The following is a 23,294-nucleotide window of genomic DNA, read 5'->3' as shown; positions in this document are numbered from 1 at the left end:
CTCTCGGTCCCCCCCCATTCTCCCGCCTTTTCTCCTCACGTGGGCGGGCGGGGCACCACGCCTGCGCAGCTGCCTGCGGTGGGTTGGCGCCAGCGAGTGGAGAAGGAGGGGGAGGGGGACGGATTTTTTTTGGCGGGTTCCGCAGAACGAGAGGAGTCGGCGCTGAGAAGCGATATAAAAATACATAAAAGCAACGTTTATCTTCGCCTTTGACGAAGTGGCCCAAGGTTCTTTTTCCCCTAGGGAACAGGTAAACAGAGTAAAAGCGGTGCGCTTATTGGTGGCGGTAATCGTTGTTACCGTTGTTTATTGTCGCGCCGGAGGTCGGTTCGATGAAGGGGGGGTGGATTGGTAGGCCGCGTCGCTCACTTGATGGGCAGTCAATGGCCACACCTCTTTCCTTGCCCCTTCCCTTGATTGACAACTCGGTCTCCCGCTGTACTCCCGTTGAGACTGATGGACAGCGGGCACTGGCCAATAGCCACTGGTCTCCTGTCACTGTCTACCAATCGGGTTTGAGACAAGTGCTGGAGGTGGGCTGTAAATTCTCCCTCATTGTCCATCATTCTCCGTACTAGCCCCACCCTCTTTTCACCCCCCCCCCTTGGTGGCGATACCTTGTGTACGCGGTTTTTCTGGAAGATTCTGTAGCAGGGGAGGGTCTTGTGTGGTTGCAAGGAGGCATGGAGTTTGTGAATGCAGCGAAATAAACGTTTTTTCAAAGGTTTCCCTCCCCCCTCCCCTGCCTTTATTCCACCATATGGCTAAAAACTATTCATGAGATGGATTGGGCGCATTGTTCTGTGTCTATGGCGCGCTTAAATTGAGCTGCGAATTATACACCGTTATGTTTTTCTTAAATATAAAAAAAACCGTCGTAAAATGCATATTCACCCTGAATGGCTTGAGTTTGAGATTACGTGGAGTGCTTTGCAAAAGTTGCAAACTTGATTTTGATAAATTCCACCACGCACTTGTATTGACACGGTTTCATTTGTTGTATTGACCTTTCCTGTTTTATTAAAGTCCCCAACTTTTTCAAACGCATTTGTAACACATTCCTTGTTAAACTTGCGTTAATCGATGGTATGTGATGGGGTTTGTATTCTTCGTAAAGCATGTCGTTCTCTTTCCAAAGATCTGTAACGCCAAGCAGGAATGTTCTAATTAATCAAAATAATTATTTTTTAATAAGCCTCTAAATGTAGCAGTAGATTGCAGGTAACATGTTAACTAATTTTTGAATTTTATCTGGCAGTCTGCAGTCTAATAAATTACCAGAATTTAGCTGGTCAAGCAGCATTCCTGGAGGTTAACTATTTTTTTGTTTTTTTTAAGGATTAAGGTGTTCCTAGAAAAAGATTTGTACACAACTTCGATAACAGCTGTTTGCAGTGTTTCCTACGGTAAATGGTGCCACTCCTTCACATTAATGTACTGATATCCTATATTCTGTTCTTGTTTTTCCCTTGTGCTACCTCGATGTTTGGAATGATTTGTTTAAGTGGCATGCAAGCTATACGTGTGGCAATAATAAACCAATTACATGAAAAGTCCTGGGGTCCAAGTCATTGTTTGGGGCATGAGTGTAAAAGTTTGCAAGTCACAATGGAGCTTTATAACACTCTCGTCAGCCCACATGGTTTCCTTTTGAAATTGGCTTATTACTGTTGCACATAGCGAGATACAGTGAAGAGCTTTTCTGTTCATTACAGTGTATTGAAGCAGTACAAGGTAAAATAATAGAATATAGAATAAAGTGTAACAGCTACAGAGAAAGTGTGGTACAGGCAAGGTAATAATAAGGGAATTTATGAGGCCAAGAGTCCATATTATCATGCAAGAGGTCTGTTTAAGAGTGATAACAGCGGGATAGAATCTGTCCTTGAGGTTGGCGGTATGTGCTTTCAGGCTTTTGTATCTTCTGTTCGATGGGAGAGGAATAAAGGCATAGATTATTTTCTAAATGGGGAGAAAATTCAAAAATCAGAGGTGCAAATGTTCTTGGGAGTCCTCGTGCAGGATTCCCTAAAGGTTAACCAGCAGTCTGAGACAGTGCAAGTGCAATGTTAGTTGTTTCGAGAGCACTAGAATATAACAACAGGGATGTAATTCTGAGTTTTTAGTCATGCTGCACTTGGTGTATTGTGAGCAGTTTTGGGCCCCAGAACCCTTAATTCCCCTACCATGCAAAAATCTATCCAACCTTGTCTTAAATATATTTACTGAAGTAGCCTCCACTGCTTCATTGGGCAGAGAATTCCACTGATTCACTACCCTCTGGGAAAAGCAGTTCCTCCTCAACTTCATCCTAAATTTACTCCCCCGAATCTTGAGGCTATCCCTCCTAGTTCTAGTCTCACCAGTGGAAACAGCTTTCCTGCTGAAGCTGGAAAAGCATTTCCAAAGCCCTGAGTGTTCATCAGTAAGAGAAATTACTTACGAATGGAGGAAACTCAGTACTGCTGCTGCTCTCCCTAGGAGTGAGTGAGTGAGTTGCAAAGAGCAAGGGCATAACGTGCAAAGCTGAAGGAGGTGAAAAAGAACCCAAAGTTATCAGCAAAAGACCTGCAGAAATTTCTAGAACTTGATAAAGTCTGTTTGTGTCTCAAGTTTGTAAAAGACCACCTGGGTGTTTTACAACGCTTCTAGGACAATGTTCTGTGGGCAGGGGAGACAAAAATTGAACTTTTTTTTGCAGAAATGCACACTGCTGTGTTTGGGGGGGGGGCGCAATGCACACCAAAACCTCATTCCAACTGGAGCATGGTGGAAGGAGCATCATGGTTTGGGGCTCTTTTGCTGCCTCAGGGCCTGTACAACTTGCAGTCGTTGAGAGAATAATGAATTTCAAAATTAAATCGAGGTATTTTATAGATGAATGTCAGGGTAGTGCTTCATCACCTGAAGGTAATGTTTGGTGGAGGTTATTGCTCCTAAAGGAGGTTCTACCAGTTGTTAAATACAAGGGTTCACATACTTTTCCTAGCCCGGACTGTGAATAATTAAACAATGTGTTTAATAAGGACATGAAAATGATTGTGTTGGTCTATTATTGTGACTTGGATGAAGATCAGACTACACTTTCAGCAATTAATGCAGGAAACCAGGTAATTGCAAAAGGTTCACTATCTTTTTCTTGCAGCTGTATGTCCACAACTCTGCAGTTGCCGTACAAGCTGTGTTGCATTCAGATAGAATGCTTTCTTTGGTGCATTGATGAAGGTTGCCAAATTTCTTTGGCTTCCTAAGAAAGTAAGGGGCTCTGGTGAGCTTTCTCGGCCATGGTGTCTACCTGAGATGCCAGAAATATGGTCACTATGTCATCAAATGCAGGATGCTAATTTTTTTTAGCAACTCTTCTTGAATGTTTTAATAAACCCCTAAAACTTGCCCCTCAGGTCCTCTAAGTCTTTCCCCTCTCACTTTAAACCCATGCCCTCTAGTTTTAGACTCTTGTACCCCTAGGGGAAAAGACCACCTATCTGTGTTCCTCTTGGGTTTTATGCACATCTATCAAGTCACCCCTCAGACTCCTTTGCTTTCACTCTCCAAGCCTGTCCAGTTCTTCTTAAAACTTGGGCCCTCTAGTCCCAGCGAGTTCCTTGTGAACAAGGAAGAACAAGATAGCGGCAGTGATCATCGGTGATGTTCTGTGGGCTGCAGAAAATTGTTCCAAAAATTCTATTAAATATATCTGCAGCTTGCAACTTCGTTCCAAGCAATGGACTTTTAAATCAACTCAATGATCTTCAAATCTCACAATCGACTGAAGAAACCAGACCAGTCAGCTGTGGCACCTGTAAGGTTCACTGCCGTGGCTGAAAGCAAGGTGGGGTGGGGGGTGGGGGGTGGGGGGAGAACTCCAAGGCAGTTGGAAAAACTGCACTCACTGGATAACAAAATTGAGGACATGAGGGCAAGATTGCTGTATTGAAGTAAACTCTGTACCATTGGATGCTTTATTGAAACATGGCTTTCTCCAGGCACGCCAGATACAGTGATCAAACTTGAAGCATTCTAGTTTCACAGAATGTACTGATGTACTGAATTGCTGATTCAGGAAAGGCAAAAGGATGAGGTGTGTGTTTTATGAAGAGCTCCGACTTGGCAGTTCTGTCACATCCTGTTCCCCTGATCTTGAACACCTAACAATCAAATGCCGTCCATTCTATTTACCTAGGGTGCTCTCCTCCATATTCCTCACTGGAGTTTACATACCAGTAGTGGCCAACTATAATTAAGTGCTAGTGACACTGCACGATGTCGTCTGGAAAAAGAAACAGTCTTATCCCGATGTATTTCAAATCATAGTCACAGACTTTAACCAGGCTTGTTTGAAGAAAACTGCGCAATTACAATCAGCATATAACCTGTAGCACCAGAGGCCCCAACACACTAAGCTACTATTATTCTGCCTACCGTTCCGTGCCCAGACCGCATTTTAGTAAATTGAATCACTTGGCTGTCCTACCTGCATACAGGCAGAGGCTGAAGAACAAAGCTCCAGAGATTAGGCCAACTAAGAGATGGTTGAGGGAGGCAGAGGAGTGGTTATGGGACTGCTTCGAGTTAGTGCACTAGGCTGTGTTCAAGCAATGGACTTTATCAAATCAGCTGTAGACTTGTGTGCCCCCACAAAATCAGAGTGTTCCTCAACCAGAAGTACTGGATGAGCCATGAGATCCAAAATCTGCCAAGGGCCAGATCTGAGGCATTCAAGTCTAGAGATCAAGAAAATTACAAGAGGTCTAGGTATTATCTCTGGAAAGCCATCTCATGGGTGAAGTGACTTCCAAATCAAACTTGACTCAACAAGGGATGCTCAACAGCTGTGTCAGTGGTTGAATGCCTTCACCTCTCTAAAGTTAAATCAAGTGACAGAGGAGACAGCTGGGCTCCGCATCCAGATGAGCTCAATGTCTTCTGTGGAGGAACCTTCACACACTCCCACAGCCCCTGATGATGCTGTGATTTCAGTCCCTGAGGCTGATGTGTGATCATTTTTCAGGAGGGTGAACCCACGAAAAGCATCCGGCACAGATGGGTTACCTGACCAGGTACTAAAGACCTGTTCTGGTCAACTGTTCACTGAGATCTTTAACCTCTCCCTTCAGCAGACTGAGGTACCCACCTGCTTCAAGCAGACTTCATTTGTACTGGTGCCCAAGAGGAACGTGGTGACCTGCCTCCATGACTATTGCCCAGTAGCACCTACATCCACAGTGATGAAGTGTTTTGAGAGGGTGGTGATGAAACATATCAACTCCTGCCTGAGAAGCGACTTGGATCTACTCCAATTTGCCTACCGGAGCAACAGGTCCACAGCAGATGCCATCTCATTGGCTCTTCACTCAACCCTGGAACATCTGGATAGCAAAGGTACATATATCAGGATGCTTTATATTGACTACAGCTCAACATCAGTACCATGATCCCCTCAAGTCTGATCAGTAAGCTTCAAAATTAGGTTAGGGTTAAATTGGGGTTGTCAGGGGTTGCTGGGTAGCAGCCACTTGCACTTGAACAAAATTTTCAATAAATTTATAGTTAAAGCCCCTCTGCTTGGTATTTATTCTTCTGTTGTTTGTGCCTCAATACCTCCTTCTACAATTGGATCCTCATTTTCCTCACTTGCAGATCCCAGTCAGTTTGGACTGGCAACAATATCTCCATCAGCATAGGGTACAGCACAAGTTTCTGTGCTTAGCCCTCTGCTCTACTTGTGTGACTAAGCACAGCTCCAATGCCATATTCAAGTTTGCTGATGACACGACTATTGTTGGCTGCATATAGGAGAGAGATTGAAAATCTGGCTGAGTAGAGTCATAAAAACAACCTCTCACTCAATGTCAGCAAGACCAAGACCTTGAACGGAAAATCCTACAAAAAATAGTGTATTCAGCTCAGTACATCACAGGTAAAGCCAATGAGCACATCTACAGGAAATGCTGTCATAAAAGCGCTGTCCATCAGAGATCCCCACCACCCAGGCCATGCTCTCCTCTTCCTGTTGCCATCAGGGAGGTGATACAGGAGCCTCAGGACTCTCACCACCAGGTTCAGGAATAGTTATTACCCCTCAGCCATCAGGCCCGTGAACCAAAGGGGATAACTTATTACAACATCACTTGCCCCATTATTGAAAATGTTCCCAAACCTATGCACCTTCAAAGACTCATCTCATGTTTTCTGTTGCTATTTATTTATTATTTATTCTTTTCCATCCTGATGAAGGGTCTTGGCAGGAAAAATCAACTGTTTATTTCCCATCATAGATACTACCTGACCTGCTGGGTTCCTCCAGCATCTTGTGTTGCTCCACATATCCAGCATTTGCAATCTCTCATGTCTGAGTGCATCCTGACCTGGTCGAGATTCACCTACAAGCTCCTAGGTCCCTCTAGATGTCACTGATTTGAGTCCCTCTCCACTTGAGCAATAGCCTTTAGGGGTCTAGAACATGACCTCACAAGGAACTGTAAAGTGCATGTTAATAAGTGTAACAAATGTATTGCATAAAATGTTAAATCTTGGCAGACAACAGATGCAAAATATTTTCTCAAACAGAGCCATAGAGTAATACAACACAGATACAGGCCCTTTGACCTAACCAGGCCATGCCCACCATAGTGCCCACCCAACTAGTCTCCAATTTCCTGTGTTCAGCCCATATCCCTCCAAGCTCCTCCCCTCCATGTACCTGTCCAAGTGCTTCTTAAATTACACTGTTGTTCCTGCCTCAACCACTTCCTCTGGTAGCTCGTTCCATGTTCTCGCCACCTTTTGTGTGGAAAAATTTGCCCTTGAGAACCTTTTAAATTTTCTCTTCTTCCACCCCCCCCCCCACCTTGAATCTATGCAGTCTGGTTTTGCACTGCCCTATCCTGGGTAACAGACTTAACATCCATCTTGGCTAAGACTAATAATTTTAAACACTTCTCATTCATTTGCCACTCATTATGTACTCCAAGGGTGCCATGGAAGCTACTACAACTTGAGGCGTCAGAGTTCAATTCCAGTGCCGTTCTGTAAGGAGCCTCTGTATGTCCTCCCTGAGGATTCCCACAACCCTGATTGATAAGTTACAGAACCTGGGCCTCTGTACCTCCCTCCGCAATTGGATCCTCGACTTCCTAACCAGAAGACAACAATCTGTGCAGATTGGTGATAACGTCTCCTGCTTGCTGATGATTAACACTGCTGCAGCTCAGGGGTGTCTGCTTAGCCCACTGCTCTATTCCCTCTATATACACATGACTGTGTGGCTCAAATACCATCTATAAATTTACTGATGATACGACTATTGTTGGTAGAATCTCAGGTGGTGACGAGAGGGTGTACAGGAGCAAAATATACCATCTAGTGGAATGGTGTCACAGCAACAACCTGGCACTCAACATCAGTAAGACGAAAGAGCTGACTGTGGACTTCAGGAAGGGTAAGATGAAGGAACATATACCAATCCTCAGAGGGATCAGAAGTGGAGAGAGTGAGCAGCTTCAAGTTCCTGGGTGTCAAGATCTCTGAGGATCTAACCTGGTCCCAACATATTGATGTAGTTATAAAGAAGGCGATACAGTGGCTATACTTCATTAGGAGTTTGAAGAGATTTGGCATGTCAACAAATACACTCAAAAACTTCTATAGATATACCGCGGAGAGCATTCTGCATCACTGTCTGGTATGAGGGGGCTTCTACACAGGACCGAAAGAAGCTGCAGAGGGTCATAGATTTAGTTGGCTCCTTGGGCCTACAAAGTACCCAGGACATCTTCAAGGAGCGGTGTCTCAGAAAGGCAGTGTCCATTATTAAGGACCCCCCCGCCACCACCCAGGGCATGCCCTTTATTCACTGTTACCATAAGGTAGGAGATACAGAATCCTGAAGGCACATACTCAGCGATTCAGGAACAGCTTCTTCCCCTCTGCCATCCGATTCCTAAATGGACATTGAACCTGTGAACACTACCTCACATTTTTTAATATAATTATGTTTTGCATGATTTTTAATCTATTCAATATAGGTACACTGTAATTGAGTTATTTATTATTATTTTCTCTCTTACTATATTGTGTATTGCATTGAATGCTGCTAGGTTAACAAATTTCACGACACATACCGGTGAAAATAATCCTGATTCTGGAATGTGTGGATTTTATCTGGGTGTTCCACTTTCCTCCCACAGTCCAAAAACATACTGGTTAGTAGGTTAATTGGTGATTGTAAATTGTCCCACGATTAGGTTAGGATTAAATTAGGGTTGTCAGGGGTTGCTGGGTAGCAACCACTTGCATTTCAACTATAAATTTATTGAAATTTTGTACAAGCCCCTTTGCTTGGAATTTATTCCTTAATTTTCTTTTCATCTAAAGTGTGTGATTTACAACAGAAGTGTATTCCCTCAAACGTGCTCTTTACATTTATTTTTAATATGCAGAGTACAAGGGAGCCCAGGAAAGATTGATATTTTAATTATTGATTGTAAAGGGAGAGTGAGTGATCACTACTTGGAAGCAGCAAGGTAATGTTGCAGCTCTATAAAACTCTGGCCACCTCATTACAGGAAGGATGTGGAAGTTTTGGAGAGGGTGCAGTGGAGATTTACCAGGATGCTGTCTGGATCAGATAGTAGGTCTTATGAAAGGTTGAGTGAGCTAAGGCTTTTCTCTTTGAAGAGAAGGAGAATGAAAGGTAACTTAATACAGGTATATAAGACAAGGTGATAAGGGGCATAGATAAAACTAGACAACAGGGTGACCAGTTGGGGCACCCTTTGAGAGAAGGTGATGTGACCAGAATGAACATTAAATTTTCCTGAATGCTATTGGTATTGCTTTGCTTTGGAAACTGAAGTAGAAGACTCAGTTTATTAAAGAAGAACGACACGTAGCAAAGCAAATATAGCTTCTCGTTTACCGAAGGACACTTGACGGCATCATTTCTGGTCTATCTGCCACCCTTGTGCCTCTCCTTGTCATTCTGGAGATGTGCAGCCCTTTCTGTCATCTCTTTATCTCTTCTGCTGTTTGTTCTGTCTCTGATCCTGGAGACGTGCATTTCTCAGCTCCTTTGTCTCTTCATCTCTCCTCCTCCTGTGCCTGTTTTTGTCATTCTGGAGACGTGCAGCCCTTTCATCCCCTGTCTCTTCATCTCTTCTGCTGTTTGCTGTCTGTCTCTGATCCTGGAGACGTGCATGCCTCTCCTCCTCTGTCTCTTCTTCTCTCATCTTTTTTTGTCCTGACTCTTTGATCCTGGAGTCGTGCAGCCCTGGCCTCATCCGATTCTTGTTCTCTCCCTCTCCTTGTTGCTTCCCGACGACGTTTGGCATCATCTCTTGACCATAATGCACCCCTTCCCTTTTCACGCAGCGTAATTAGGCTGACCTTTTTTTATCCTGATACTGGATAGAGGATACGAAGCAGTAACACCAAAGGATGCTGATTATTCTTGATGATGTGGTTGGCGCTCTTCTAAATGGATGTGATATAGTCACCGCTGTCCTTTGACTGCAGCAAAGGGTTTTATGGGTGTCTCGGTGTACATCATTACAATAAGATTTAATTATCTCTTATTGATGGGTGGCAGTTAGATCTGTCCCAATCCTGCACATGCTGATGGTGATTAGCAGAATGTGAGCCCTCGAAATAGAGCTGCCCTGCCCTTTTGCTCCGATAGGTATCGCTGCTGAGGCTGGCCGTGCGCATGCGTCGGGCTGTCGCGTCCCGATTTCCATGATGGCCGATCGGGTCTCAGGTGAAAGCCAGCCTGTTGACATTTGGCGAATGAGCAATTTTATATGAGTATATAACCCTGAACTTTGCCTGCATTCTGTAAGTTAGCGCATTTTAATTCGATTTAGCCAAAAAAAATGCTGCTGTAATGCACTGCTTGCGCTAATTGGAGGTCACAAACAGACAGACAGAGCATGAGAGTTTTAGTAGTATATAGATAGACAGCCAGAGTTTTTTTTCCAGGGTGGAGATCATGAGTTGGTTTAAAGGGCCTGTTCCAGTGCTCTGCATGAAGAGAGCTATTCTGATTCAGGCAGGGTTGTGAGGTTAGCCGAGGGTCTGGGAGAGGGGAGGGCTCATCCCACAGTGCTGAGTGCTTGGTCCCTGTCCCGCAGGTTTCACGCAGAGCGAAATGGGCAAGAAGGTGAAAAGGAAATCTGAGGACGTTTCTTCAGACGAGGAGGAGGAATACGTGGTGGAGAGGGTGCTGGATCGCAGGGTGGTGAGGGGACGTGTGGAGTTTCTGCTGAAATGGAAAGGCTTCTCTGAGTAAGTGCCATCACCAGTGCATTTCAACCCCCGCCCACTTACCCCACCTGTCTCTCATAGTATTGCCCCTTCACTCATCCTCTCTCGTTCCCGTTCTATCTCTTTCTCTCTTTCATCTCACACTTTCTCGCACTCTGCCTTTTTCTTACCCTCAGCTGTGACCAAGCTACCTTCTGTGTTGCTTTTCTCTCCACTCCATCTCTCCCCTTTCCGTCCCACCCCCGTCTCCATCCTCCCTCCCCCACCCCATCTATCCTTACCCTCTCCCAACTCTATCCCTCTCCCCTCATTCTCCTGCGATTGCCCTCCACTGACGCTCGGTGTCCCCTGCCTGCCGGCAGTGCTGACAACACGTGGGAGCCGGAGAAGAACCTTGACTGCCCAGAACTGATCGGGGAGTTCCTGAAAACCTACAACAAGGACAAGGAGAATGGCACTGGTTCCCGAGACAAGCCGGATAACAGCAAACGCAAGTCTGCCATCGTCAACGGCAATGAGGAGCCCAAAACCAAGAGGAAAAAAGAGGTCAGCAATTCACATTTCATCCCTTGGGGAGGCAGCAGTGAACCATGTCCTCATCCCATAGTACTGTAAGGTTTAGAGCAAAATTATGCTATTCAGCCCATCCAGCTGACAGGTGTTCTCCCCCCCCAAAACCTACTTCTCCGGACTTCTTCTGCAGAACAAAGAAACCGTTCATCTCTGCCTTATTGATACTCCAAATGCAGTTTGAACAACTTTCCCAACTCCATTCTCCTGCTGTCTCCCCGTAACCCATAGCTCCTTCCATCTCTGCTTTAAGCACACCTTCCTCTTCATCCCAGTTCCAAAGGGACGTCCCTTCATTCTGAGGCTGTGCTCTCGGATCCTAGGCTCTCCCACTGATGGAGCCGTTCTCTCCATGTGTAATGAAAATTGTTTTAAAATTCATTGTTCTTCTCTTATTCAGCTCAGTATGTTTGCATATGCATTTTGCAAACAAAGGAGACACTGTACACATGCTGAGGCCACCAGAAAACACTTTATTAGAATGAGTACAATTTCAACAGAGAAGGAAAAACTAAAGTTTACATAAGTAGCAATACAGAATTCAAAATAATACTTATAATCCACTAAACAAGCCGATCTCTGCAATGTCAGAGAACCACAGATCCGATAATCTTTCATGCAGCCCCCCCTCCCCCTTGTCTATACTTCTCTAACTCTGAGCACTAGCACCAGTCGTGACCTAGCCTAAGACAAATCTCTCCCCCACACAAAGAAAGTGCCCCTTTTATACACTCCTTAAGATTCCTTCAAAGCACAACATAATTATCACCTCAGTATTTTTCCAACCCTTGATGGTACCAGCTGCATCTTTTTTTAAAACAACCTTCAGCCCAGGCGCACAATCTAGGAAAACAGTCAACAGGTCTGAAGGAGGAAAACATTGTTCAGTATCGAATCATGGAGATGTGCACTGGTGCATATCCCCAGATTGTCACCACGTTCCAACCTGACACCACTTTGCTTTTGAATTTCCTTTTTATTTTGGTACATACTAAGGAGGAATCACAATTAACTCTTTCCTTCACATCTGCACTTTCAGTATCCGGGAGGTTTCAATGAAATCTCCTCCCTCCCTCCCTTCATTTTTTCTGACCTCCATTAAGTACAGCCCAGGGACATCAAATGATCCATGTAAGTCAAGCATTAAGAGTTGTACAGCATGAAACAGGACATTCGGCCCAACTAATCCATGCCAACTGTTGCCCAGTGAGCTAGTCCCACTCAACCCCACCCCAATCAGTGTTCTCTTGGCTTTATCTGTGTTGCCACTTAGAACAATACAGACAATGTTGTACTGACCTACTCTAAGATCAATCTAACCTTTCTCTCCGTACAGCTCATAACCCTCCATTTTTCTTACATTAATGTGCCTATCTAAGAGTCTCTTGAGTGTCCCTAATATATGTCTCCATCACCACTTTTGGCAATGGGTTCCATACAACCACTTTTTTTTAAATAAAGAAACCTCTAACATTTCCCCTAAACTTTTTCTCCACTCACCTTAAACAGTTGTCCTCTGGTATTGGCTGTGCAACCCTGGGGAAAAAGGCACTGCCTGTCCACACTACCTATGCCTCTCATAATCTTGTACACCTCTTTTCCTCCGCTCCATAGAGAAAAGCCCTAGCTCACTTAATCTATCCTCATAAAACATGCTCCCCAATCCAGGCAGCATCCTGGTAAATTTCCTCTGCACCCTCTCTAAAGCTTCCACGTCCTTCTACAATGAGGTGACTAGAACTGAACAAATACTCCATAGGTGGTCTAATCAGAGTTTTGTAAAACTGCAACATTACATTGTGGCTCTTGAACTGAATGCCCTGATTAATGAAGGGCATTACTCTATGATCTGGGGAAGTTTCCTGCAGTCTACCCTCCTGATACCCATCATAGTGTTATACACCTTGGTCATGTCACCTTCTAAATCTTCATCCAGGGAGAACAGGCCCAGCCTCTCATCCTTTTACTCACAACTGAAATGCTCCAACCAAGGCAACGTCCTCTTCTCTGCACACTCTCCAGTGTAATCACTTCTTGTCTTGCGCTCCAGTTCCCCAGTCCTTAATGCTTATCTCTCTCCTGTTAACATTTCCCCACCACCTCCACACTTCACCACCCTCAGAAAGAGGAGGGAGCAGAGAATTCCAAGATTCAACTGGTTGATTGAGGAAGGTCTCTCTCTGATTTCTTCCCCCCCCCCCCAATCTTTCTTGCAGCGCTCCCCAACCTCCTCTGAATTGGGGTGCCACAGTAGCATAGTGGTTAGCACAATGTTGTTACAGCTCACAATCAGAGTTCGGAATTCAATTCCGGTGTCCTTTAAGGAGTCTCTGTACAGCCTCCCCATGGAAAACATTGGTTTTATCTGGGTGCTCTGGTTTCTTACCACAGTCCAAAACCATACTGGTTAGTAAGTTAATTGGTTATTGTAAATTGTCCTGTGATTAGGCTAGAGTTGCTGGGCGGTGTGGCTTGAAGGGCCTCTTCCGTGCTGTATCTCGAAATAAATAAATGTCCTTCTAGCATGATCTAACAACTTTTAAAGGGAAGTATCCCTTCAGCCCAACTGGTCCATGCTGATTGTGTAGCCCAGTGAACTGGTTCCATCTGCCTGTGTTTGGCCCTTTGCCCTCTAAACCTCTATCCGGCTACGTATCTAGATCGCTTTTAAAAGTTGCTAATGTGCCTGCCTCAACCACTGGTTCTGGCAGTTTCTTCAAATATGCACCACCCTTTGTGTGAAGAACCAAGGATAAAGATCATGTGCTTTTACCCTGTCTGTGCACCTTGTGATCTTATATACCTCCATCAGTTCTCTCTGCAATCTCCTACATTCCAGGAAAGATGTAAAGTCCTGGTCTACACAGCCAGACCTTGTAACTCAGACCCCCAAGTCGAGGCAACATCCTGGTAAATCTTTTCCGCAATCTTTTTAGTTGAGTGACACCTTTCCTACGACAGGGTGACTCAAACTGTACACAATACTCCAAGTGTGGTCTCACTTGTAACTGACTTGCCTAACTGCAACACAACTCCTCGTGTACTCAGTGCCCTGACGGATGAAGTCCAGCATGTCACACACCTTCTGCAGCATTCTGTCTGCCTGGGATGCTGCTTTCAGTGAATGATGCACTTGTACTCCAAGACCCCTCTGTACCATGACACTCCCCATGGCCCTACTATTCATAGTGGTACAAGTCTTATGACTTACACAATAGCTTCTGTCGCCCTTTCCTTCCATTCTTGAAGGCTCTTTGCCTGAAACGTTGACTATTTCTTCCCCTCCATAGATGGCTCCTGACCTGCTGAGTTCTTCCAGCATTTTGTGTGTTGCTCAAGACTTCCAATATCTACAGAATCTCTTGTGCTTATAAAACATGTCGTGCCATGGGTTGATCTCCCAAAGTACAATGCCTCACATTTTTCTGAATTGAAAGACATTTGCCAATCCTCAACCTACATACTGAGCTGATCAACATCCCCTCCAGGCATCTGGATAGGAAAGGTTTAGTGAATTGGCCTTCATTATTTGGGGGATTGAGTTCAAGAGCTGCAAGATAATGTTGCAACTCTATAAAACTCTCTGAGGCCACACTTGGGAGTATTATGTTCAGTTCTGGTCACTTCATTATAGGACAGATGTGGAAGTTTTGGAGAGGGTACAGAGGAGATTTACCAGGATGCTGCATAGATTAGGGAGCATGTCTTATCCAGATAGGTTGAGTGAGCTAGGGCTTTTCTCTCTGGAGTGAAGGAGGATGAGAGGTGACTTGATAGAGTTCTGTACAAGATGATAAGAGGCATAGATCAAAAGGACAGCCAAGAGACCTTTTCTCAGGGCAGAAATGGCTAATTTGAGGTGGGCATATTTTAAGGAAAGTATAGGGGGAATTTCAGAGGCAAGTTGTTTGGTGGGTCCATGGAACACCCCATCAGGGGTGGTGGTATAGGCAGATACATTAGAGACCTTTAAGAGACTCTTGGATAGGCACATGATGATAGAAAAATTGGGGGCTTTGAGGGAAGAAAGAGTTAAATTGAGTTTGAGTATGTTAAACGGTTGGCACAGCATAGTGGTCCGAAGTGCTTGTACAGTGCTGTACTGTTCTGTGTTCTTAGTTGTGTACATACATTAAGCTCTGGACAGAACAAATGCAGTTTCTCTTCCCCCTGTTACAGACAAGTGTCCTGCGGGATGTCCCCAGTGCATTACTGTCCCCTCTGGTTCTGTTATCTTCACCCTTCCCTGATCTCCAGCCAATGTGGGAGGGGTGTGATGACAAGCCCTGCCCCCAAAGACCCTGCTTAGACAGGCCTGTCTTGTTTCCTGGGCAGGACGAGGACAGCGTGCGGGGTTTTGACCGTGGGCTGGAACCGGAGAAGATCATCGGAGCCACGGACTCCTGTGGGGAACTGATGTTCCTGATGAAGTGGTGAGGGAAGGGTGTGGGGTTAGTGAAGATGGAGGGAGGGAGAGTTGAGTATGGAAGGGGTGGGGAGGGAGGGGGGAGTGATGGTGAGGGGGCTATAGGGGTACAGAGAGAAAGGGATTGTGAGGTTGAGGAGGAGGGGATGGAATGAGCAGGAGTGGGGAGGGAATGATTAGGAAGGTGGGAGAGAATATTGAATCTGACATGGTTGGGTGGGGAAGGGGTTGACGGGGGAGGGATGGTGGGGAGGAGGGGGAGAGGTGAGGCGGCAGTGAGGAGGGATGGGTGGCAAGGAGCGAGCACACACTTCCCTGACACCTGCCCCTCCCTTACACCTGACAGGAAAGACTCGGATGAGGCTGATCTGGTCCTAGCCAAGGAGGCCAACGTCAAGTGTCCTCAGATCGTCATTGCCTTCTACGAGGAGCGTCTGACGTGGCATGCCTATCCCGCCGAGGAGGAGGAGAGGAGGGAGGAGCCGCAGGCCAGCTAGATGCAGGCGTGTCCCCGCTGCCTGTCCTCTCCCTCCCTCCCTCCTACCACACCCTCCCTGGGGGCTGTAGGTTTGAGGAGGGAGGGAGGGTGCAGGGGTGGGAAGGAAAAGAGAGGGGAGGTGAGAGTCGTTCCTCTCACTGGGTGAAGTCTCCCAGCTCTTGAGTTTTAACTGGAGGACGTGGGGTTAGGTTCTAATCTGAATCCCCACTCCCTCTCTCCTCTCCAACCTCAACATCCCTTCTCTGTACTCTTACCCAGCTGTCCCTCTCCTCCCTTCCCTGTCATTCTCCCTCTCCTCCCTTCCCACTGCAGTTTGGCCCGGGCAGGTAGAGGACGAGTCTGCGCATGTGTGTCTGGGGAAGCGTGTGTCATTCATGTACTGCATCCTTCATCTGTATGTTAGCAAGATACCAGAACCCCAACACTCCCCCATAACTGGTAGGGTCCCCTGTCTGCAGTCCGCTTTCTGATCTTCTCCTGCTCCAAGTGCACACCCTCCTCCACCACCCCCCCCCCAAATCCCCATCCTCCCAACCAGTCAGGAATCTGGATTTATTCTATGTAGCTGGTGTGGAAGGTTGTGAAGTACATGCGCGTGTTGTACAAGTGCTTGTGTGCTCACACTGTGCAAGTGATTGCCTGTATGTGTGTGTCCATTCTGCCCTCTTGTCACCGGCCATAGCCAGCTGACTCTCCTCCCGGTGCCAGTGGACCCACTTCCCTGTAGCCTTTGCTCAGATAAAGCCAGTAACCCCCCCCCCCACACCTCTCTTCTCCCCCGCCCCCCCCCCCAGTGGCATTCCCAGGGACCAGCAAGGCAGGGTGCGAGGGTGGTGGGGTCCCTCAGTCCAGCCCCTGTTCCCAAATTCTAACCCTCTCTTGTCTCTCTCTACCCTCCCAAGAGTCCAGTGTCCTCCCTCTGGGGAATTATTCCATCACTACCAACCCCCCCCCCCCCGACAGGAGGTAGTTCTGTTTGGGGTTTGGGGAGAGATATTCTACTATCCCCATTCTGCTGTCCTCCCCTGCACAACCCCCCCTCCCCCCAACCCAGTGAGAAAGTGCCTCTCTCTCTGCTGTCACACAGAGTGCAGATGTTCCCAATATTGTACAGTAATCTCCCCCCTGTCCCGCATGTGTTGAAGATTTTTAACAAATATTGAGTCGTGTTGTTATAGGACCCTTCCCACCACCAGGCACCCCTTGTAGGGAGAGAGAGGCACCCTCTTTCCTTTTTTTTCTACAGAAACCAACATGTGCTATTTTGTCAGATGTATTAAGAACTACTTTACAATACGTAACACTGTCTGGGTTGTCTCTGTTTGAGCGCGGGGAGTGTCGCTGGTGATGCCAGAATATGCTGGGTAGAATGAGGTCAGCACTGCCTTTCAACTGTCACTTTTCTTTTTCACCCGGTAACCGAGCCCATCAATCTCTGCCATTAATACACCCAGTGACCTACCCTCTACTGCCCTCCATGGCAATAATTCCCATGGTTTCCTCCTTTCCCAGTTCTAAAGGGACATCCTTCTATTCTGACTTAAACATAGGGCCTGCACGGAACTGTAGAGTTTTAAGGCCCACACTCTTAAGATCAATTCAATCCTTCTGTCCCACATTGCCCTCCATTTTTCTATCATCCATGTGCCTAAGTCTCCTAAATGTCCCTAATGTATCAGCCTCTACCACCACCCCTGACAGTGCATTCACGCATTGACCTCTCATTGTGTAAAGAACTTGCCTCTGTCTTCCGCACCGCCCCCCCCTCCAAACTTTCCTCCATTCACCTCAAAATTATGCCTTTTCGTATTAACCATTTCTACCCTGGGACTTGAGCAGAATTAGGCCATTCAACCCATTGGGTCTGCTGTTTCATTCCATAATGGCTAATTTATTTTCCCTCTCAACCCCATTCTTCCATCTCCTCATTACCTTCGATGCCCTTACTAATCATAAACCTATCAACCTCCTCAAATACACCCAGTGACTTGGTCTGCTCAGTCATCTGTGGAAATGAATTCCATAGATTCGCCACTCTCTGGATAAAGATATATTTCCTCCTTTCTGTTCTCAAGGGATGTCCCTCTATCCCGAGGCTGTGCCTTCTGGTCCTAGACTTCCCCCCACTATATGAAACATCTTGTGGAGGAACACAGCACAGGTGCAGGCTGAAATCCATTTACCACTCCTTAGCCCACTTCCCTAACTGATCAAGATCCCCCTGTAATCTATGATAACCTTCACTATCAACACGACCATCTAATTAGTGTCATCTGCAAATTTGCCAATCAAGCTTGTGCCTTGCCATCTGAACCATTTAAATAAGCAAGGAATAAAAAGGGTCCCAGTATTAACCCCTGTGGCACACTAGTCACTGGCCTCCATTCCAAGAAACAACCTTCAGCCACCACCCTGTGCTTCCTACTTACACGCCAACGCTGAACCCACCAACTTAGCTCTCCCTGGATTCAACAGGACCTAACCTTCCAGAGCAGCCTGCTAGGCAGGACGCCTTCAAAGTCGTTGCAAACCGCCAAGCAGAGGATGAATTGGTGTTTCTCAGCTTGGGTCAGACCTGTTGTGTTGGGGCAGGATGCCACAGGGAGGGAGATATCATGGGATAGGTGGTAGACAACTGGAACCTTGGGGTCATCCCTGTGCACTGAAAATGGGGCATGAACGGTCATCAGCATTTAGTTGGATGAGACATCTCGCTGGGGCAGGAGTCATATGGAGAGACTGGGACTGCTGGCTGGCGTTGGTGATACCGCACCTGGAGTATTGTGTGCAGTTCTGGCCACCCAGGGTGGGATTAAGACCATAAAAACATAGTAGAATTAGTTTGTTCAGCCCATTGACTGTTCAATCATGGCTGATTTATTTTCAAGATTGTTTAATGTAATTTCCAATATACGAGTGTAAAGGAGATTGAAATAATTGTTACTCCAGATCAGATGCAGCACAAACAAAACACAATAAGATGAGGAATAAATAATTTTAAAATACGCACACAATAAATATGCAAGATACATTGTATAATCCATAAAGTGATGCTAGGCACAGGGGTGTCTGAACATAAGGTGACCAACAGTAAATGATAAAGTAGTGGTGGTTGGGGGTGTGGAAGGGTTGGTTAGTGGGTAACTTCATTCTGACTTTTCCCCATAACCTTTGATCCCCTTACTAATTAACTACCTCTCAACCTCTGCTTCAGGTTAAGCTGAAGAGGGTACAATAAAGGTCCACCGAAATGTTACTGGGACTGGAGAGCATGAGTTATGTTACACCAGAAGGCATATATTTAAGGTTAGAGGCCTAAGTTCAAAGGAGATGTGTGAGGCAATTTTTTTTCCTTTCACACAGAGTGGTGGGTGCCAGCAATCTGTTTCCAGGGATGATGGTGGTCGGGTACGATAGGTATTTGAGGCTGTTAGACAGGCACATGGATGTGCAAGGAATGGAAGGATATGGGCAGCATGTTGGCTGAAGGGATTAGTTTAGTTAGGTGTTTAATTAATAGTTTGCTTAGTTATACAACATTGTGGTTCTTTTGTACTGTAGTGTTCTATGTTGTAAGCTAGGGAGGGTGCAGAAAAGATTCATGAGGATGTCTTTGAGGATAGTTTAAGCAAGCTAGGGCTTTTCTCTGGAGCAAAGGGGATAAGAGATGACTTGATAGGTGTACAAGATGATAAGAGGCATAGATCGAGTGGAGAGACAGACTTTATCCCAGGGTGGAAATGGCTAATACAAAAGGGCATAATTTTAAGGTAACTGGATGAAAGCATAGGGGGGATGTTAGAAGTAGGGTTTTACACAAAGAGTGGTGGGTGTGTGGAATGTGCTGCCAGGGGTGGTGGTAGAGGCAGATACATTAAATGGAGGGCTATGTGGGAGGGAAGGGCTAGATTGCTCTTGGAGTAAGTTGAAAGGTTTGCACAAAATCGTGGGCTGAAGGTTGTGTTGTATGTTGCAACTGTGAAAGATGTTGATAAGATTACACCTGTAGTACCATGTGTAGTTCTGGTCACCTAGCTACAGGAAGGATGGGATTAAGCTGAAGAGGGTGCAGGGGAAAAAAAACATGAGGATGTTGCCAGGACTGGAGGGCTTGGTTAATGAGGAAAGACTGGACAGGCTAGGACTGTTTTGCCTGGATTTAAGGAGGTTGAGGGATGACCCGAAAGGTTTATAAAACCACAAGTGGTGTAAATAAGGTGGGTGGTCACAGTCTTTCCCAAAGGGTTTTGGTATTAGTTTATTATTGACACATATGCTGAGATACAATGAAAAGCTTGTCTTTCATACTGTTCATAAAACAGTGTGGTGCGAGATCTTAACAGGGTAGATTGTAAGGCCAAGAATCTATCTTGCTGACTGGGGGGTGGGGGGTGACCATTCAGTAGTCTGATAACTGATAGAAGCTGTTCTTGAGCCTGGTGATATGTGCTTTCAGGCTTTTTGAAAGAGGGAGGCAGAAGAAAGGAAATTGTAGGCCATCTAGCCTAAGCCCTGGGAAGATGTTGGAGTCCATTAGGTGGATGAGGTTGCGGGTACTTGAAGGTACATGATAAAATGGGCCAAAGTCAGCTTAGTTTTCTTAAGGGAAAATCTTGCCTAAGGAGTCTGTCGGAATTCTGATGAAGTGAAATAATAAGCAAGATAATCGGTGGATGTTGTGTACTTGGATTTTTTAGAAGTCCTTTGATAAGGTGCCGCAAAGGAGGTTAAGAGCCCATGGTATTGCAGGAAATATACTAGCATGAATAGAACATTGGCTGATTGGCAAAGAGTGGGAGCTTTTTCTGACTGGTTGTCGGTGACTAGAGTGTTCCACAGAGAGCTGCATTGGGACCGTTTCCTTTTACGTTGTACGTCGATGATTTGGATGACGGAATTGATGGGTTTGCAGATGATACAAAGATAGGTGGAGAGGCACGTGGTTTTAAAGAAGCAGGAAGGTTGCAGAAGGACTTTAACAGATTAGGAGAATGGGCAAAGAAGTGGCTGATGGAATATAGTGTTGGGAAGTGTATGGTCATGCACCTTGGTAGAAGGAATAAAAACAGACCATTTTCTAAATGGGGAGAAAATTTAAAACTGAGGTCCCAAGGGACTTGGGAGTCCTTGTGCCAGGATTCCCTAAATGTTAACTTGCAGCTTGAGTCAGTGATGAGGAAGGCAAATGAAATGTTCGCATTCGTTTCAAGAGGAATAGAATATAAAAACGGATATAAGGCTGAGCTTTTATAAGACGCTGGCAAGGCCTCACTTGGTATTGTGAGCAGTTTTGGGCCCCTTATCCAAGAAAGGATGTGCTGACGTTGGAGAGGGTTCAAAGGAGGTTCACAAAACATGATTTCAGGATTGAAAGACTTATATGAGGAGCATTTGATGGAGTGTATGAAGGCCTGCACTTACTGGAATTCAAAAGAATGAGGGGAGAATCTCACTGAAACTTAACAAATGTTGAAAGGCCTAGATAGAGTGGATGTGAAGATGTTTCTTATAGTAGGGGAGTCTAGGACCACAAGGCACAACTTCGGAATAGAGGGACATCCATTTATAAGAGTTAAAGAGTAATTTCTTACCACGGGTGACTATGGAGGCCAGGTCATTGGGTGTATTTAAGGCAGAGCTTGATAGTTTCTTGATTAGTCAGGGCATGAAAGGTTACAGGGAGAAGGCAGGAGAATGGGATTGAGAGGGAAATGAGTCAGCAGTGATCAAATGGCAGAGCAGACACGATGGGCTGAATGACCTAATTCTATTCCAATATCTTCTGGTCTTAAAGAACTTAGCCAGGGCTTCACCCCAAAGCAAGCTGCCCAGTCTGCAGCAGCAACCTGATTTCACAGGACAGCAAAGGAGAGACCTGTGTTTGCACATAAAGTACAGTGTGTGAATCTGGCCCCCACACCACAATTACTGACATGTCATGAAATTTGTTTTGTAGCAGCAGTACTGTGCAAAACAAAAAAATACATGAATAGCACAGGCTCCTGTGATGCAACCAGTCGGTACATCTCATGCTCTCCACGGTACATCTGTAGACATTTGTTAAAAATCTTCGGTGACATGCCAAGTCTCCTCAAACACCTAGTGAAGTATTACCACTAAATTTGTGATTGCATCTATGTGTAGGGCCCAGGGCTCTAAAATGTTGACGTCCAGGAGCTTGAAGCTGCTCACCCTTAAAGGAAGCATGTGAACATGCTGCAGGGGGGATTCACCAGAACATTGTCTGGGTCCATGGACATCAGTGATAGTGAGACATCAGACATGGCAGGGCTCATTTCCTTTGGAGTGAATGAGGCTGAGGGAAGAGATCATGAGGAGCATAGATCGGGTAGATGATCAGAATCCTTGTTTTCTTGAGGTCCATATCCATAAATCCCTCATGACATGCAAGTTAATCGGTTGTTTAGGAATACATATGGTGCGTTGGCCTTCAGTCAGATTGAGTTCAAGAGCTGTAGGGTAATGTTGCAGCTCTATAAAACCTTGGTTAGACCACTCTTTGGGCATTGTGTTCAGTTCTGGTAACCTCATTATATGAAGAGTGTGAGTGTTTCACCCTCCTCTGAGGGTGCAGAGGAGGTTTACTAGGGTGCTGCCTGGATTAGACAGCCTGTCTTATGAGGAACGGTTGAGTGAGATGAGGCTTTTTTCTTTGGAGTGGAGGAGGATGAGAGGTGACTTGATAGAGGGGATAAATGGTGCCTTTTTCCCAGGGCAGAAACAGCCAATACCACAGGACATCCTTTTAAGGTGAATGAAGAAAAGTAGAGGGGGTGATGTCAAAGTTAAGTTTTTTTAAACATCAAGAGTGGTGGGAGTATAGGACACTCTGCCAGGGGTGATGTTAGAGGCAGATACATTAGGGTCATTTAAGAGACTTGGATTGTTACATGGATGTATGGAAAATGGAGGGCTATGGGTTGTGTAGGAGTGAAGTGCAAGATTGAACTTGGAGTAGGTTAAAAGTCCTGTACAACATCGTGGGCTGAAGGGCCTGTATTGTGCTATATGCTCTGTATTTTGGGAAATGGGATTTCCAGCAGTAGTCAGTGTAAAGACATAAACATTCACATAAGTGACATGGTACAAAGAGGGATAACATGGGTCTGTCCTGGGACCGGCGCAGAAGTGTCACAATAGCACCTCTACTTTCATAGAAACTTGTGTAGATTTGACAAGTTACCAAACAGAGAGTCATAGAGCACTACAGCATTTTATTTATTTATTTATTTATTTAGGGATAAGCATGCTAATAGGCCTCTCTGGCCCAACAAACCCTGTGCTGCCCAATGACACTCATGTAGCCAGTTAACCTACTAATTCCAAAGGGCTTGGAATGTGGGAGGAAAATTATGTGGTCATGGAGAGAACGTACAAACTCCACACAGCGGCAGGAATTGAACCCAGTTGCTGGCTCTGCAATAGCATTACTGTTAATTTCTATGCTGCCCATAATACAGCATGTTCACAACTTAACCCATGTGTCTTTGCAACATGGGAGGAAACAGGAGTATC

At 45.6% G+C, this 23,294-nt stretch overlaps 2 protein-coding genes across 4 annotated transcripts in view; both read left to right on the top strand.

Annotated features, from left to right (window-relative positions):
• The first annotated feature begins 72 nt into the window (after positions 1 to 72).
• Positions 73 to 15,756, top strand: LOC134340186 (chromobox protein homolog 5-like). Of its 3 annotated transcripts, XM_063037155.1 has the most exons (6): positions 73 to 250; positions 1,339 to 1,406; positions 10,131 to 10,284; positions 10,626 to 10,809; positions 15,169 to 15,266; positions 15,606 to 15,756. In XM_063037155.1, exons 3-6 carry the CDS (start codon positions 10,148 to 10,150, stop codon positions 15,754 to 15,756), a joined length of 570 nt encoding a protein of 189 aa, XP_062893225.1. In that variant the 5' UTR covers positions 73 to 250; positions 1,339 to 1,406; positions 10,131 to 10,147. The 3 variants fall into 3 exon arrangements, with proteins under 3 accessions (XP_062893225.1, XP_062893224.1, XP_062893222.1); XM_063037154.1 differs by lacking the exon at positions 1,339 to 1,406 and having other exon boundaries at positions 74 to 250; XM_063037152.1 differs by lacking the exons at positions 73 to 250; positions 1,339 to 1,406 and adding an exon at positions 5,121 to 5,382.
• atf7a (activating transcription factor 7a) overlaps positions 15,742 to 23,294 on the top strand; it is a 26,163-nt gene continuing 18,610 nt past the window's right edge. Inside the window, exon 1 of the mRNA XM_063037149.1 lies at positions 15,742 to 15,876. The gene's annotated coding sequence lies outside the window, so the exon portion shown is untranslated. The remainder of the gene's footprint in view (positions 15,877 to 23,294) is intronic.

The sequence above is a fragment of the Mobula hypostoma genome, chromosome X1, assembly GCF_963921235.1.
Source record: "Mobula hypostoma chromosome X1, sMobHyp1.1, whole genome shotgun sequence".
Taxonomy (NCBI): domain Eukaryota; kingdom Metazoa; phylum Chordata; class Chondrichthyes; order Myliobatiformes; family Myliobatidae; genus Mobula; species Mobula hypostoma.
Note: the sequence above shows the minus strand (reverse complement) of the source record. Positions and strands in the feature narration are given on the sequence as shown.